Below are 17,852 nucleotides of genomic sequence, written 5' to 3'. Positions count from 1 at the left end.
CGTGACCTGGTGCTGCGTTGTTTTACTCAAAATGCCTATTGAAGTTACTGGGCATTTTAGGTATGCATAGAACTGCCTGACAGGTTAACTTGCATTGAAAATTGGCAGAGAAGCTGTCTGAACCATTTATGATTTCTAACAAGTCTGGGAAGGCTGGGGAAGTTCTAAAGGACTGGAAAAAAGCTTAATGTCATGCTGATGTTTAAAAGAGGGTAAACAAAATGAACCCAGGTAACTATAGGCAGGTTAGCCGGATGCTGATCCTGGGCAAAACCATGGAAAGACTGATATGGGTCATAGTCAGTAAAACATTTAAGGTTGGTAGCATAATTAATGCCAGTCAACATGGTTTTATGGAAAATAGATGTCAAAGAAATGATGTTTTTTGATTAAATCAGAAGTTTGGATTAGTTCCACACAACAGGTTTAAAAACAAAAACAAAAAAAACCGAATACAAAATAAATATAAAAGCTGGCTAATAGCTAGCTCATAAAAATTAATTGTAAATGCAACCCCATGCTCTGGGTGTCCCAAGCCCCTGATTGCAAGAAGCTGGGTGTGGATGATGGGATGCATCATTCAATGATTGCCTGTTCTGTTCATTCCCTCTGAAGTACCTGTTATTGGCGACTGTCAAAAGACAGGATACTGAGTTAGATGGAGCATTGGTCTGACCCAGTATGGTCATTCTTATGGGTAATTATCCTCTAATGGGTTGTTTCAAGTGGAGTACCCCAGCGATCTCTTCTCAGCCCGGTGCTGTTCACTATCTTCATCATGATCTGGAAGAAAATATTATTGCTAGTAAAATTTACATGACATGAAAATGGTGGAGTGGTAAATAATGATGGGGACAGGTTACTGTTACAGGCCTATCTGAATTGCTTGGTGAGGTGAGCTTATTTGAGCAACAACATGTGACCTTGTATTTGGTTCTCTAGATCTAGGGACAAAGCAGGTCATTGTAGGGGACACAGGATGGAGGGGGGCTGTATCTAGGAACAAAGTGATACTGAAAAGGAATTGGTGATGGTAGGCACCCAGTTGAAAGTGACATCTTAATATGATGCTGTAGCTAAATAGAGGGCAAAAAAAATCCTTGGCTGTATAAGCAGGAAATATAAAGGAAGAGTAAGGAGATGGTATACCTTTGTATACAACATTGATGTGACCGTTACTGGAATACTGCATTTAGTTCTGAAGTCAGCACTTCAAAAAGGATTGAGAAATTGGAAAGGGTTCAGAAAAGTTCTAAAAGAATGACCTCAAGGCTGAGAAATATGCCTTTATACTTGGAAAATACTTACACTACATTATTATCCATGAGAAGTGACTTGATCATAGTCTACTAGTACCTACCTGGGAAGAGATTTCTTATAGTCTATGGCTCTTTAATTTAGCAGGAAAAGACATAATGAGATTCAGTGCTTGAAAGCTAAAACTAGACAAATTCTGGCTGTAAATAGGATTGGCAGAATTCAATTTTTAAAATAATTGACATATCAGTGTTTTTTGCAAGCTTTTCAGTCTTTTTTTTATATACAGTTGTGGAAAGTTATGGGGGCTCAGTTATTTAGTGACAAATATGATTCTAAAAATATAAAAGCTTTGTCACCATTAAGATACAATGTGTCAATGTCACAAGTAAAATATACGAAGTAAATACTCTTAAATCAAAAATTAAGTTGTCAAATAGTATTTCTTTGCTTATCTGTAAATTTCTGTCAAAAGTAGAAATATTAGTTTGTGTATATAGTGAGGTCAAAGTTTACTGACATTTACTGATAAATCTAATTCTTCCAAGCCTAACTATAAATAAGGCACAATTAAAAAAACAAAACAAAACAGTGAGAGTATTTAACCATTGGAAGACCTAGTGCAGGGATGTGATGGATTCTCCATTACTTAGTCTTTAAATTAAGTCTTGGATGTGACTCAAAGATATTCTGTAGCTCAAACAAAAGTCACGGGATTGGAGAAATTATAGGATGGGGTTTTTGGTCTGTGCTATGCATGAGGTCCAATTAAAATTATTAAAGTGGTCTCTTCTGGCCCTAAAAACTATAACCACAAACTGGGAGTGGAAGAGAATGTGTTCAGACACAGGCATATACCATATGTTTAAGTTTTTGAAAGTGGAAAATAAATAGATCCTATCCAATGTTCTCCTTCTCCAACAATTACTGTATTTGTTGAGTGCCAACAATGACAAACACATAGGATGTGTCCTTACCCCAAGGAGTTTACTATCAAATCAAACACAGGCCATTTTTTTCAAATTAAACTAGTCTAAGTGTCCAAACATCATGTAATAGTTTTGTTTTGTTTTTTAAAAAATATGCATTTTGTTAGTTGAAAAGCCTTGCAGAAAAATATGACTGAGGGACGGGGAGAAGATCTGAATTTCAAAAGTGGATATACAATTCTGCACTGAAGTATGGTATGCAATTGGCAGAATTGTGCAAGCAAATTAGGTATATGCAACATGCAGGAAGATTGTTAGAAACATAACAGGTCGATTGCACATGCAACTGTGGCTTTTACATACATACATACATGTACAGTCTTGAAATGAAGTTTGGAGAATTTATTGGCCAGCAAGGATTATTTTCAAGGCAGTTAGGTGCAGTATCATGGGCGTAACATTTCTTGCAAATGGGAAACAAAAAAAACCAGTCCCCCCCCCCCCCTTCTTATTTTTGATGAGCAAATCAAAAATCATTCTGAAAAGCTAAATCTGCAACCACTTTGTCATCCTGCTGATAAATGCCTACCTACTGTCACAAAGGCATTTTGCTCTTCTGTTTTTTTGGGTTTTTTTTTTAAAGCTAAAGATAATTACAAAAATAAGTTATGCTTCATTATTTAGATTGTTTTTCCTTACATTTAGTGGAATGCTCATCATGCAGAAAGAATCTCTCACTAACTGAGACGGACTGTCATATTTTTTAACACAGTCATATTGCGATAGGATGATTTTACAAAAATCTGACATTAATTGGTGCCGGAGTGGGGTGGGGTGGAGAAGGACTCTTGAGTTGCTCTCTCCCCCCCCCTACCGTTCCCCCTTCCTTTCCTACTATCAAAAGTTAAGTTTGTTTCCTTAGTATTTCAAATAACTAATGTGCTGTTGGAGGTTTGAATTTAGTGTGCTTACGTGAGGCTCCTGTTTAATCTCAGTAGCTTTGTTTTGTTCTATTTAATATAAATGGGAAAATGCATTTCTCTTGCTTCATGTTAAATGAAATTATATAAAGAGCTACATTTAACTGAATTTAGACTGCATTAGCAACAACATTCAGCACAGTATATTAATGTAAGCAGACAGTATTAATATTGGTGTTAGATGTACTGGATTTTGCTGCAGATTGTTAGCCTGCTAAACAGAGCTATATACAGAATCAAAATTGTCATCCTAATCCCACCTCCTCTCCACCCCTTTCCCCTGAGGAGTCAGGGGAAACCCTGAAGACAACCAGAGGACTCAAATAATTGTGGGTTTTTTGGTAGAAGAGAAGTCAGAAGGCTAAGAATGGACTGAAACACAAACTGCATGTCCTGGAGTTTGAACACAAACAAAATCATGTCAGTGTCAGTGAAAGCTAGGCCAATTGAAGAGAATATTTTTGTCAAGTGCCCTGCTCACAGCTGATTAAATAACTCAAAAGCATTACCCAAAGGGTACAGGGTGAATCACTACTGTCTGCTCATAGCACAAGGGAGCCTTGTCTGTGCCTATTGGGAGGAACTTGCCCAAAACTGCCAGCTGCTGGCAACATAAGTGCCCCATTCCAGGCTCTGTAAGCCTCATGCTTTCCCTGTGTAGGTTAGCAATTTGCACACCCCAGCCCCTGGCTTGATAAATTAGTTCTTGGGTCAGAACAAAGATAACCTGTGGCTAAGTTTATAGAGCTAGTTAGCCCCTTGAGTTCTGCTCTGGTCCTGGGGCATAGGTTCTACCTGTCTGTACACCCCACTTTGTTACACTTGAGTGCCCAGTCCCTCATATTCTGAACACCCACACTGTACACAGATTTGCTGCTTCCATGGAAGCAGTGCCCCCAGTTCACAAGCTCCACCTCAGTTCAACACTCTCTATAGCACACAGCACTTAGTCATGTTTATTGTAAAGCCAAATAGATGTTTTTTGGCAGAGTTTAAGATGAAAATAGAAGTAGTATAAGGATTGGAAACATGGTTACAGATAATACAAAATGCAGTCTAAAGCATATAATTATTAACAAGACCCTATTAGACAGGAAAGGAAATTTCTCAACCAGTGGTCACTCCATGCAGTGCTTGTGCAATCAAGAGAGCGGGGATCTGCTTTTTATGACACATGCTGACAGAGTATCACCTCCATAATGGATGCCAATTTGTGTCTTTCATAACTAAGACGTTTCATTAACTTCACTTTGCCCTGATTGTTCCCCAATTCTAAGTCTTTGTCTTGGGCTCTTTTGTGCTTTATAAAGGCTCAAGTTCACACGATGGGTTGAAAGACAATAGTTGTTCCCACTCTTGATTGAGTTTGCCTTGAGAACCACCTCCAGCAACTTTGTAAACAATATTTTATGGTGCCTACCTTTTAAAATATTTTCTGTACATAGTTCAATAGCAGTGACAACCAGCAAGTCCTTAGTTTTTGGCAAAGACCAGACTTGGCCCCCTTCAGTGACATACTGTGAAGATGGTGATCACAGGGTAAATGCCTGTCTGGGTATGTCTAGGGAAGTTCCTGGGAATAGATTTGTAACTGTGGAGCTCCGGTATGCTGCCAGCACAGGGCCACCTGAGTCACAAGTGCTAAAGGGTTTTTAAGGTGCTGTGACTTAATCTCTACATTTTTAGTCACGACACAGAGCATGCTGTTGTTCTAAAGCTACTGAAATTTAGGTAAACATTCACAGTTCACCCAGAGAATATTGATATTTACCAGCTCTCCTGTTCTTAAATTAGCTAAGTTTTCTTTTGTGACCCTTTTATGGCCTGTAGAGATAAGAAAAGAGCTATTAGGTTACATTATCCATCTGCAAGATTATCCCCTACAGTATATTTCTCCAGTCCTAGTTTTAAATGACTCATTTACCCGGGACTTCCACCTCTGTCCTTCAGCAATTTCACAAGAACCAGTGTTAGCATCAGTATCCTGGCCACATGCAGTTGGGAAAATTTATATGTTGCTGACCAAAAAGTCTCCTTCTAGTTTTAGTTGGTTAAGGCATTCTGCACCGCATATTCTAAGCTGTTAGGTACTATTGCTGTGCACTGTGAAACACCTGTGGCTGCATTTCAGTGGTGGGTGAAGTGTTATTCATCCTAAGTTAACTCTTTGTTGAATTTAATCACATTATTCCTAGAACAACCCTATCTACAGCAAGCTTTTTTTTTTTTTTAAATATAAAAGTCTACCATTGCTGTAGTACTGATGCAGTTCCATCAGTGCTAGCCAGAGTGGGAGGACTAGTGTCAGTGTTCCAGAAGCATTTTCACCACCATGTTATCTGGATGACAGTGGTGGTAATGCATAGGCCAGTGTATACTAGTGTTTCCACTGTTGCTACAGCTAGTGGAATTGCACAGATGTTAGAATGACAATGGGAAACTTTTAAGAACTCAATGTAGACATAGCCTCAGACCATACTAAATTCCTTCTTTTGGTTTGGCACCTTTCACATACCTGCTGATGTCTGTTGTATCTTTCTTTTACTTCTAATCTAGATAAAATATGTATTCAGTTCATCCAGCCTTTCCTCAAAGTCTGTCTTTCTGGTCTATTACATTTATTTGTATTACTATGTATGTTAATCTGATACAGGTAAAGTTCATTAATTTAAATTGGCAATTTAATAAGCAAGCAGGAAATTACTGATTTAAAAAAAAAAAGCAAAAAAAACCTCTTGTTTTACACATTTGTGCTTTCGTTATTTTCCTAAAAAAATTGTCACTCACTGGTTGCTATAACCATTAGAAGAGGTTGATTTGCAACCAAATATAGCTTCCACATTAAATTTGTTACTTGTTTTTGCTAAGCAGCAAAAATACACTACAGCCATATGTAGTTATTTAGACAATTAAATAGCTTAATATGCATTTATTCAGGGTCTTAGTTTTTACATTTTAAAAAAATTAAATGACAAATGAAGCTTCCTCCTTCCATTCAGTATTTGTTTGAAGCTGCATTTGGATGGAAACTAGAATTCAATTAAACATACAATACCAACATTTTAAAGTTGTTTTGGTTAAAGCTACCGTAAACGTACTGACACATGAGAAAAAAAAAAGTCTATCAAAGCTTGTTCTGCATTTACAAGTAACCAATTAATTAAACAAAGGAAGTGTCACAATATGGCTACTTTCTGCCACATGAACACTCCCTCCTGGTGAAGGTTGATTTTGGGGTCATCCCACTTCTGTTTCCCTTTCATCCAGGTCCCTTTAAGAATTCACTCTCTAGTGACCTTCTAAGCTCAAATCCTTTGATTCACTCTTCACCTGTTCTCAGACTGGCAACAGAGTGTTAAAAATAGAACTCCAGTCCAAAACAAACACCCAGCTCATCTTCCCTTCTTTAACTCCCACTCACAGGTTTTACCTGCTATGGCTCTGCAGAAGCCAGACTTGTTCCTCACATCTACTTCTTCTACCAGCCTCCTGGCCTGAGCTTCCCCAACTCCCTGCCAGGTTTCTTACTTCTGACAGTCTCACCTCAGTGCAGCTTCCCGCTGCTTTTTATACTGGAATCACCTGACTCGTCTCAGGTGGCATTTTGTAATCTGGGCTGGTTTAGCCTCAAGCATTCCAGCCCCTAGGCAAGGCAACCTGTTACATGAAAGTTAGAGAATTGGCAAATTGTTTTTGGTAACCATGGGCCAGAGTTTCAAAAGTTTTTAGGTGCCCAAAGATGCAGATAGGAGTTTAGTGGGATTTTCAAAAGTGTGTGAACAGGGTAGGTGCTTCACTCCCATGAAATCAAACAAACTCTGCTACCCATTGTCTTACCCATGGGAAAACTGGGGCTTAGTGATATTTTTCCACTTTGCAATGCGTGATCTGAGATGTAAATAAATAATATTTGTACAGTGCAGTCAAAATTCACATTGCTAAAGTCAGCTAAGGCAGATGTGGGAATAGGACACACAAGTTCTGCCCCACCCTGCCCTGTGCTTTTTGTATCAGATCTTTCAGAGAGTTCCAACACCTCCAAGAGTTTTGTTCAAAAATGGCTCTGACAATATCCAGATAGGAAGGATACTGAGTATTGTTTTGAAAAGCATAAACTGGAGCAATTGTATATAATTTCTGCAGGATGACTTATGAGCTGTCTTTTTTTATAGCTGTATTTTAAAGATATTGTTGAGGAATGCCTAGCAGAGCAATGGACAGGTGCTCCTTTTCAGGGGACACGTGTATACCTCAAAATAAACAAACATTGAGCAATCTTCATAAACTGTATAATCAAAAATCTGATGAAAATTTCCCCCACCTCTTTAGTGAGCCAGTGCTCTGTCGTGGTGGTTGGAGTTCTCATGCTGTTTGGAGGCAGTGCGTTTAAGGTGGATAGTTTGGTTTTAGATGCCTTACCTAAAAAATGTGGGGGTTATTATTTTAAAGAGAACTATGGTATATGGTGCAAGAATAGTTCTGGTGGCCTTATAGCTATCCTAAGGAACTCCAGATTACATTTCTGTCTTCACAAAAAATATTCCCGCTATAATAACTAATGAGTAAATGTGTATGATTTGGGTATTTATAAAGGTAACAGAAGTTCTGTGGCTCATAAGACTTAAACTGGGAAAGTAAATTTGTGATCGTCCTAACTGTTCTAGGTTATATGTCTCCTCACCCATCTCCTTTGGGAGCACCAGAACATGTGTCCAGTCCAATGTCTGGAGGGGGTCCAACTCCACCCCACATGCCACCAAGTCAGCCAGGACCCATGATACCAGGAGACCCGCAGGTTATGAGCCAACCCAACAGAGGTCCTTCACCTTTCAGCCCTGTCCAGCTCCACCAGCTCCGGGCTCAGATTCTAGCTTACAAAATGTTAGCTAGAGGCCAGCCGTTACCTGAAAACCTGCAACTTGCTGTTCAAGGGAAGAGGACGTTGCCAGGGATTCAACAGCAACAGGCTCCTGCTAACTACAGCAGATCACCTGGTAAGTAAATGTGGTCATTTACTATAAGCCGTAGTTCATATTCTGTCATCAGTTATACCAATGGAAAACTATCCAACATCAGTGGTGGTGTGTGTAGGCACGTGAGGGCCAGAGTCTGGCCGTAGTATGAAAAAGGAGCTGGACTAAGAATGGCATAAAACCACTGTATTAAAAACACACACTGTAAACTTGAAATACAGTTAATTTAAAACAATTGAGACAAAGGTATTTTAATGTATATCAGCTGCCCTGAGTACCTGCTACCATTTTTGTGGTGTTTAAAAAAACAGCACATTTTACTAGTCTCTTTTAAATGCTTTTATTCCAGCCTTATTGCTGTACATAAAAACTGATTAACAAAAAACTGGAGAAACTGACTATATAAGGGAAACAGTGAAACTGGCTATATGCAGAGTGCTGCCAAATGCACAAAGTAAACTAAAAATATGAACATTTTTTTTCTTTTTTCTGTCATAGTGATCTTAGATGTTACAAGCAACATAGTAGGTAAATACTTTTTAGACAGAAACATGCTTTTTGTTTCTTAAATTGAATCTTTAAACACCTATTGCACAAAAGCCCTCTGCATTTTCTGAATAATTCTTTACTTAAAACTCCTCCAGTTTGGGGTGTGGTTTTTTTTTATTTTGCATGTAATTCACATACAGAAAAAAGGTGTGGTGATGTTCCTCAACTCCACCCATCCCACAATCCCCTGAAAAAAAAGTTTATCCATCCAAGTTTATGCGGATTTGGTCATAATAGTAGTATCCATAAGGAAATAACCTGTATGTATTTTTAGCTGTACATCACTTTTTGGGTTTAGAAGCCCATAAGACTTAATGATGCCTTATAGAAAAGTAAGATCATTTATGTATTTCTTTTGTCTCTCTCTCTTGTTTTCAGGGGCTTTGAGAACTTAATCTTTGTTTTTAAGAGTTAATCTCCTCCTGCTGTTTATTACCCACCTGAAGAAGTAATCCTCTGGTGGTGACCATAGTATCTACCAAACAGAGGATTATAATTTCAGGCAGGGAATAAGCAGCAAGAACAAATTTCAAAGTATCGAAATTTTTTAAAGAGTTAAAGTTTTCCATGAACTATCTGTTGATGAAATACGTTCTTGTTTGCCTTCCGTGCTAGTCAAGTAAAATTGATCCCAAATTGCTTTTTCTTTAGTTAAAAGTTGGGGGGGTTAAAATGATCCTATTTTTCTTGTTTACAATAATTTCAATAATGCTGCAGGTCACTTTATTTCAACGCATATGGTTTTGTAATCCAGTCTTCTTTTTAGTAGACTTAATTTAAATGCACTTCATTACATTTATTTTTCATACAGCAGAATCCACTTACATCTATGTTTAATGCCCTAAATTGTATTTGCATAGATAGACTTGTGTGCCAGAAAGTAGAATGATTTCTGAATGCATGGAAATGCTGTGTATTTTAATAAGTTTCTTTCCTCTGTCTAGTTGCAGTCATTGGGATGCATTCAATTACTGGGCCCCCAACTGGGCCAGGACCTGCTTCAGGAGTGCCTGGACATGCAGCTGCCATGACCCCTAAACCTTGGACAGAAGGTAGAGGAGACTAGAACAGTAATTTTGTACTACACAGTTAAGGTTAAACTGTGTAGGCAGGGCATGTGGAGTTGGGACAGGAAAGGAAGTGGGCAGATAAAAAGACATAAAGAAGAAATAGTGTAACCTTTACTTTGCCTCGCACTTAAATATCAAGGAGTGTCCTACAAATTATCAGTCCGTGAATGACTTGGGCAGATGAAATTATGGCTGCTGATAAGCAGCCTGAACATGAAGCCCCTCTCTACAGTTAGAATGAAATAATAAAGCTGCTTGAGGGACAAAGCATAAAACTTAATAAATAGATAGTTAAATTCTGTACATGCTTAATTACAGCAAGCTGTTCTGACAATTTTCTAGCTACTGTAAACAAAAATGTTCACACAGTGAGTAAAATTAGGCTTGCTTTTAAAAAAAATAAACTAAGTTTTAAAGTCTTCAAGGATTAGAGAACAATGCTACATTGTTCTCTTACATAATCTGCTTTATAATCTGATCATCTGGGAATACATTTAAAAACTGTTTCCCCCCCCCCACTCATACTTAAAAAGGAGTAAAAAAGCAAGATGATGGGATGAATTAAGAATATTAGTTTAATAGTAAATGCTCCTTTGTTTGGAACATTTTTGCTCAAAGATTAAGTTAATTTTAATGCAGACGCTGACATGCTACAGATTTCTCTTACTAAAAAAGGGCCTTATTTTGTGTCAGTGCTTAAATAGAATGAAATCTTGGGGGAGATGGTGACTAAATGATGGTTCACTATCCTAAAAAGAAATGTCGTCAGATGACACTTATTGTTCTCTGTAAAAAAAAAAAAGAGACGAAATACCACTGTCTTATCAGTTGTATCATTACATTCTTTGAGTATTTCAACAAACTGTTACCATACACCTTTGGGGGTAGGATGATGAGCATGAGAAAAATGTTATTTTTAGTAGTAGTTAAATCAAGAATACATCTATCGGGCTCCCTATCTGACATGTTTCTACTGTGAAACTTTGGTTGGTGAACAGAGGTATTAGATGGAAGATGCTAATAATCCTTCTGTTTCTTTTAAAATTGGTCTTTCCTTGAACCATGAACAGATTAATATTTTATCTTTTCCATAGCTCTTTTTGGAGGGGGAGATGTGCCTGTCTCTACTATATTTGTCGTGGATTTTGATTGGTGCTTTGTTTTGTCTTTTTGAAGTCTGAGCTGGCCTGTTTAGGTTTTATGGTGGCATTAAGAAGATTTTCTGTATGAATCTTGAGATCCTGAAATTCGGGAAAACCTAGTGTTTTAAAATCCTGAAATCTCAGGACTGCCGTAATGATGATGAACGCTATAGTTTAGAAGAAAACTCAAGCACCCAATAATTGAAATACTTATTTGCTTACGTTACTATCTTAATCTGGGGTTGTGTGTGTTTTTTAAAAAAATGTAATTTTACAAGTATATTGACATATTTTAAAGTATATAAAAGGGGAAATTTAAATAAAATGAATACTGCTACTTTTCCTGCTGAACTGTGGAAAGAAGCTTGCTTATGCTGCCGGCCAAATTCTGCTCCTGGGTGCCTTTTCATATTTGACTTGGATACAGTGCCCACAAAAGGGAGCAGAATTTGGTCCTGTGCCTAGATCTAACCAGTGCTAGAAATCTCTTGCTGATACAAACTCTACATTTTTCTTTTTAAAACCTAAATGAAAAATACAGCCCTAATAAATTGGCAGTTGCAATTACTATTTTGGATTACTTTCTGCAATGTCCACCACAGTATATTCTTCTTCTATGGGAATTGAAACCTCTCTAAGTGTGTATTTTTGTTAACTTTGAAAGTTTGTCTCAGATGCCTAGCTGCAGGTTTTTGTCTTAAAAATAAAGCTGCTCCATTTTTCACATGACCGCACTACTTGTTTTGCAGGCCAAGGCCCAGATTTGAATGTTGCCAGTACACCACAAAAGCTTGCTGTACCGCCCCCTAGTGGAAGGCCTTCACCTGCCCCTCCTGCTGCTCAGCCTTCTGCAGCCATGCCTGGTCCTTCTGTACCACAGCCGACACCTGGACAGCCTTCACCTATTGTCCAGCTGCAGCAAAAACAGAACCGCATCAGCCCTATCCAGAAACCACAAGGATTGGATCCTGTTGAAATACTCCAGGAGCGTGAATACAGGTAAACAGGAATGCAAGCGACTTAAACCAGACATACTTCGGTGTTATATTTGTGGACACTAGCTGGTCTCTTTTGCAATTGTAGCTCATAATGATCATAATTAAAATAATTCTCTTGAGTGGGGCCATATTGAAAATTAATATGGGGATATTAAACTCTAAAGGGTGATTAAAGTTTACTTTAAAGTTGAACATGTGCTCAAGTGCTTTGCTGGATCAGGACCAAAAGGACTGAGGTTATGAAACTAAAATCCTTAGAATCATCATGGAGGCTATTTTAGCAAAGCATATTGATCACAAAAAGTATTCAGAATTATAAACAAAGAAAAAGAGCTGAAATCCAGGGGCAGAGGAGGAAGATCCTTAAGTGCCAAGGATTCAAATACATCTTTCAGTAAGTGGGCATCCAGCCCAAGTGATTCCAATAGAAAGGAACCAGTTATGACAGATGAAATGTAAAATGAAAATTAAGAGGGCCCAGATGGTAGTCAAAGAACAAATAGCCAAATGAAAAGCAGGCTTATCCAGTGACATGCGGGTTGGCTTTGGCTGATCTAACAGGAAGTAAAAGGTGCAAGCAAGCAAGTAAGCCCAAAGCAAAGATTTAAAAAAAAGAATACCAAAAATGAAGTCCATATGTCCATATTTAGACTCCTAAATAAAAGTGTCGTCTAAAAAGTGCTGAGTACTCAGCATATCAGCCTTCATACTTAATTAATATTTATTAATTATTTGTGTTACTGTAGAACCTATGAGCCCCAGTCATGGACCAGGACTCTGTTGTGCTATACAAATACATAATACGAGTTGTGCCCTGCCCCAAGAGCTTACAATCTAAGATGAGATATTTGGTGGAGGCAGACTGATGTACAGGGGAGTACAAGGAAACAATATGACAGTATTGGTCAGCATGATAGGCAGGTGTCTTCAGGACCTACCCAGGGTTAAGAAAGAAAAAGCTTCCCCTCTGGGAAGTGATTTTTCACCTTCTTAAATCTTTCATATTGGTCACTGTCAGTGACCGGCTACAGACTAGATGTTCCATTTATCCAATCTGGAATGTCAGTGCCTATGTTCCAGTTACTGAAAAGGTAAAGGCCTAGGGAAATAGAAGCAAAAGACAAGCTCATTTCACGGAAAAAAGGATCTAATGACATTTGTTTCAGGAACATGCTCAAGCTTTATGGATATCTGAAGGAGGATGATTGAGAAGAACTTTTATAGAATATGAAGTTTTTAGCAGCAATATGCTAGGGAGGGAGGCTGGTGAGTGGGTGAGGGGTCCACAATAAAATGATTTGGACTCTTAATATTCTGCTTAGGATAGACCATGACTGTATAGATAACTTAATTTTATTCAGGGTGTTGTAACTCTTCTTTGGGGATTCAGTTCCAAGATTTGCTTTGTTCCAGCCTTTGTCTTCTGAGGGAAACAATGAATGATCAGATAGCCCAGTTTTGATAGAAAGTAGTGCAGAGATGGGGAAGGTCTCATTGGGATTACTAGAATGTAGTAATGTAGAGATGGGGAAGGTCTCATTGGGATTACAAGCAGAGGACAATGCCTGACATGATACTGCATCATTGCATCTTAACTGCCATGAAGGATGTTTAGAAGTACTTCAGTGTGCTGTATACAAGCTTGCAAGACAGGACTGCCCTTTGAACTAATAGTTATGATGCTGCTCAAAGATCTACTTAGTATCTGTAGTACTTTGCGTAACATTTCACACTTGTAATGATGCTAAGCAAAAGGTATCTTACTAATGATTTAAGGACAGGCCCTAAAGGCGCACACTGTACTGCTTTTGAAACCTTATTCAGGCCCTGATCCAGCAAAACAGTCAAGCTTTTACTTAAATTAAGTGCATATTTATGTGCTTTGCTGGATTGAATGTCTAGTCACCTTGTCACTAGCATAGTTTTTACCTTAACTTGGAAGGGCCTTACCTGTTTCATTGTGTAGTGTATAAGCTTTTTCAGAAAACATATATGATATACAAAGCTTACTATGATTTAACTTTTGTTCTTATGGAAGAGGATATAGCTCTGATGTGAGTCAGGCATCATATGGGCCAGTGCCACACACACTTTCATATATCGGTGATGGTGCCCCATAGTCTTGATCTGTAACTGCTTCTTCTCTTCCAGCCCTGCTTCTTCCGGGAGCAGAAATTTTCATTTGTGCCAGGTTATATCGTTTAGGGATGTACACAAATGGGGACCTACAGGAGAACACATAGCTATTCTTTTTTCTGGATTAATCCAGGATTTGAATGAGGAACTCTAGCAGTGCATTAACATACTGTCTACCTAGAGTCTAATGTATAGTGTTTTTCGGGTTCAAACCATGCCTTTGAGACTGTGGCCTGTGTGGAAGGCGCTGCGTAGTCACACAACCCTAGCAGGACATCAGAGAACCTCAGAGAGGCATTGTGCCTTCTGAACTCCCCAGTGTGAATGAGAAGGCGTGAAGGGTGTGACATACATTCTCCACAGCTAGCCAACAACACTGGCTCATGCAAATTAGGAAGAGGAGGGTGTGACCCTGCATTCTCCCTCATTCACTGCCTTTGGGGTGGCTGGTGGTTCTAGCTCCACATAGTTCTTAAACTCTGAGCGCAAGAATACAACTGACTAGCCCTGGTGCAAGGGGCAGAAGTGTGTGTAAGGAACCTTGAACAACTGTGTAGTTTCTCATTCTAGCTGCATCTTATCCATTGTAAGGCTACTTGGTTTGAAATACCCTCACTTCGATGATCTTCGGGGCAATATATAAAAGACATATTTTATAGGTTTTTGGAGAGGGCTCAGGGTATGCTGCCCAGAATGAGGAGAGGTTGGAAAGGAACTTTTTTTATTTATAGGTGGCAGGCTGGCTGAGTTGTTTTTTTTGTTGAATGCTGCTGAGGGTTTGCTTTTGTTGTAGTGGAAACTCTTTCTTAAACTCTGTACCTGATCTTTTTTTTTTAAACATTATCTTTAATAAAATTTTTTAAATTAGTTAAATATCAGGGTGCCTAGAGCTTGCAGTAGGCCATTTTATTATTTAAATATAAATAAATACATAAAATCAAATTAAAGCTGGACATCTTAATGGCAGCTTAAGAGCTTTTATGATGTGGATAGTATTAGGTCCAGCTTTATATGATATAGTTAGATAAAGTGGACATGCCTTTTTGCACAATGAGAGCAGGACATGACAACTATAGTTATAAACATTCCCATTCTCAGAACCCATTGTAGTTGCTGATATCCCTGTGAAATGGTATTTGGTTTGATCTGTGCCTGAAGCTTAAACTTTTTGTGAAATTTTGAGCAAAACCAGTTCAGCCATTTGTTGTAGTAAAAATACTTTCCTCATCTTAAACAGATTGTTGCCTCTTATTTAATGGTTCTACACTCCAGACATCAGGTACCAAAACTTAACATTTGGTATATAGCCCTCATTGTAGAAAAGTATCTGAATATTTCAGTGAAAATGTGCCTTTTTTTTAACCAAGTTGGCTTTGAAAATCACCTATTGTGTACGTGCAGTAGCCTTAGCTATGGGCTCCCCTTACTTAGGTTGTGAAGTTCGTTTAAGCTAAGAAATACCACATTGCACATGCATACAAGGCTAGTGTAACTGCCTAATGAAAAGTGATCTCAAGGGCAGTGCACCTCAGCCCATGTGCACCTTGTGAGAAGTTGACTGAGTGCTCTTGGAGACCTCCAAAGTTGCATAGGATAGGATATATGCTTCTGCGCACATCTCTTTCTTGATTTGAATGCGTAATAGGGCAATTAAGAGTTAACATAGTTTTTTTTTAATGGAGGTTACAAACAAGAAACATTCCTTTAATATTTGTTGTTACATTGAATTCAGGCATCTAATCTGTACAGTGGCTGGAATTCCTCTGTCTTGTATTTCCTTTCAAGTAGGAAGCTATACAGTTGATTTGACAGGTCATCAAAGTAGGCACTTAAAGGTGGAGCATCGTGTTCTTCTCCATTAGCCATTTGTTAAATGGACCATTACAGATGGAGGAACAGTAATAGATCCATTAACATATTGTTGAGGCTGAAGAAGTCTTGAAAATGATGACATGTCAATGGGAGAGTTTCTACTTTTAATAGATTTCCTCGCTCCCCCCCCCAAAAAAGCTCCACATTTTGACATTAAAAGGCTTTGGCTTAAATCAACAAAAAGCAAGAAAATTTAGAGTTGATGTTGCCATTGAATTCACTTCGTTGTGCCTAGCAGCTATTGCAGCATGTTTCTCTGAGATGAAATTATACTCCTACTTGTTGTTAATCCCTATGTGACTAATAGTAGATTCAAAGAAATTTAGTTATTTAAAATATCCATCTCTAGGAAAAGTTTAAATTACTACTATGTGTTGAACTGTTAAATTTGCTGTGCTACTTGAAATATGGCCAAAGGGGTAAATTCATGCCATGCTTTTCTAAAATCCAGTTTAATATTTTCTTGGAAATAAAGTGCTGCTTTAATCTTAATGAGTATGTCCTAAAACTAATAATGTGTAGTGTAATTTAATATTATTCCACTAGGTGGAATGGTTCTCCCCTTCTCTCCCTCCCCCCATATTAATTAAAAAAAAATTGCACTTTCCAGCATCTTTAATTTATGGTCACTGCGAATTACGTCAAATTGATTCCTTTTATTATCTGAAAAGGGTCATCCTTTTATAAAGCTTCATTGCTTGCCGCCTGGCACCCATTTCATACAGCCTGCAGTGTTCTGGCATGCTTTCTGCAGTTACCCCCCAATTGGTGAGGGAGAGGTGAGTATCATCTACTTTGCAAGGAGATAGCTCTGTCTTCCGTTTGTAATGCAATAGCCATGTTCTGCATGGATGAAGATAAAATGCTGAACTGCAGAGATAAATTAAATGTATCCTTTAAATTAGGTTAGTAAATCCCTCAAGCACTTGAAAAAGGCAGCTAGAAAACTTTTCCTCTTGGCCCTCTATTATGACTGAATGACTTAATAGCCTTTAGCATTTTTCCCTGAAGAGAGGAATAGTCCAACATGATTTTATCAGCTTGAAAGATTACAAGATGGGAATGGTCCAATAAAGTTTGTATTTGATGCGTTTACTTTAAGTGAAAACTGGGTGTCATAACATTCTTTAAAAGATAACATTACTATACATGGAAAAATAATTACCAGCAATATCTGAAATAAAACCGCCAATCTGTTCTTTTCTTAATTTTACATGCTGTTTTTATTCTATGTGAAATGCATACTCTCTATTTTAGCTTTGTTGAAAAATTAGAGAGACATTTCAATTATTTGAAAGTAGTTTACAGAAAGTACCTGAATTTTGATAGTGTTTTCCTACTGTGAAATGTCTCTCTCTTTTAGCTTACAAATAAATACCACTTTTCTTTTCTGTTTACTACTGCCACATGTTGGGAGAGGACCTGGGTATCATTGTGAACAGCTCAGTGAAACTCTCTTAAACTTCAGCACATTAAGCAGACAATATTAGAATGTGTAAAGAATGGGCTAGAAAATGATGATGAAAATATTATAATGCCATTAATTTATATAATGGCACATCTTACCTGGAATGAGTTCAGTCTGTTCAGTTCCGCTCAACCTATGTAAATATACAGGACATATCCAAATAGGATCGGCCCAGAGAACAGCAAAGAATGTGACCAGTAAATATCCAAAAAACCACTCCCACCTCCTTTGTATCTAGAGTGGAGCTAACTAGCCATACCTGTCAGAATGAATTGGTTTGAATCAATCAGTATCTCACTATAGGTTCCTACAACCTGTACAGAGGGTGAGTCAACAGAGAAACCCTGCCAATCAGATACAGTTATATAAGATAATTAGAGATATATAGTGAAGATAAATCAGTTTTTTCTGTTCACCCTCTCATGTAATGCAAGAATAAGGGATGGTCAGTGCTGCTAAAAGGAACAGATTTAAAATA

General features: G+C 38.0%; 1 protein-coding gene across 6 annotated transcripts in view; it reads left to right on the top strand.

Annotated features, from left to right (window-relative positions):
- Window positions 1-17,852, top strand: part of SMARCA2 (SWI/SNF related, matrix associated, actin dependent regulator of chromatin, subfamily a, member 2) — a 181,176-nt gene that overhangs the window by 21,443 nt on the left and 141,881 nt on the right. For all 6 annotated transcript variants that reach the window (XM_067569072.1, XM_067569071.1, XM_067569073.1 and 3 more), the window contains exons 4-6: window positions 7,831-8,160; window positions 9,633-9,740; window positions 11,650-11,899. In XM_067569072.1, the coding sequence (XP_067425173.1) occupies window positions 7,831-8,160; window positions 9,633-9,740; window positions 11,650-11,899 (688 nt within the window). The remainder of the gene's footprint in view (window positions 1-7,830; window positions 8,161-9,632; window positions 9,741-11,649; window positions 11,900-17,852) is intronic.

This window comes from Emydura macquarii, unplaced genomic scaffold, assembly GCF_026122565.2.
Source record: "Emydura macquarii macquarii isolate MOO-44397 ecotype Brisbane River unplaced genomic scaffold, CSIRO-AGI_Emac_v2 contig_2897, whole genome shotgun sequence".
NCBI lineage: Eukaryota > Metazoa > Chordata > Testudines > Chelidae > Emydura > Emydura macquarii.
Note: the sequence above shows the minus strand (reverse complement) of the source record. Positions and strands in the feature narration are given on the sequence as shown.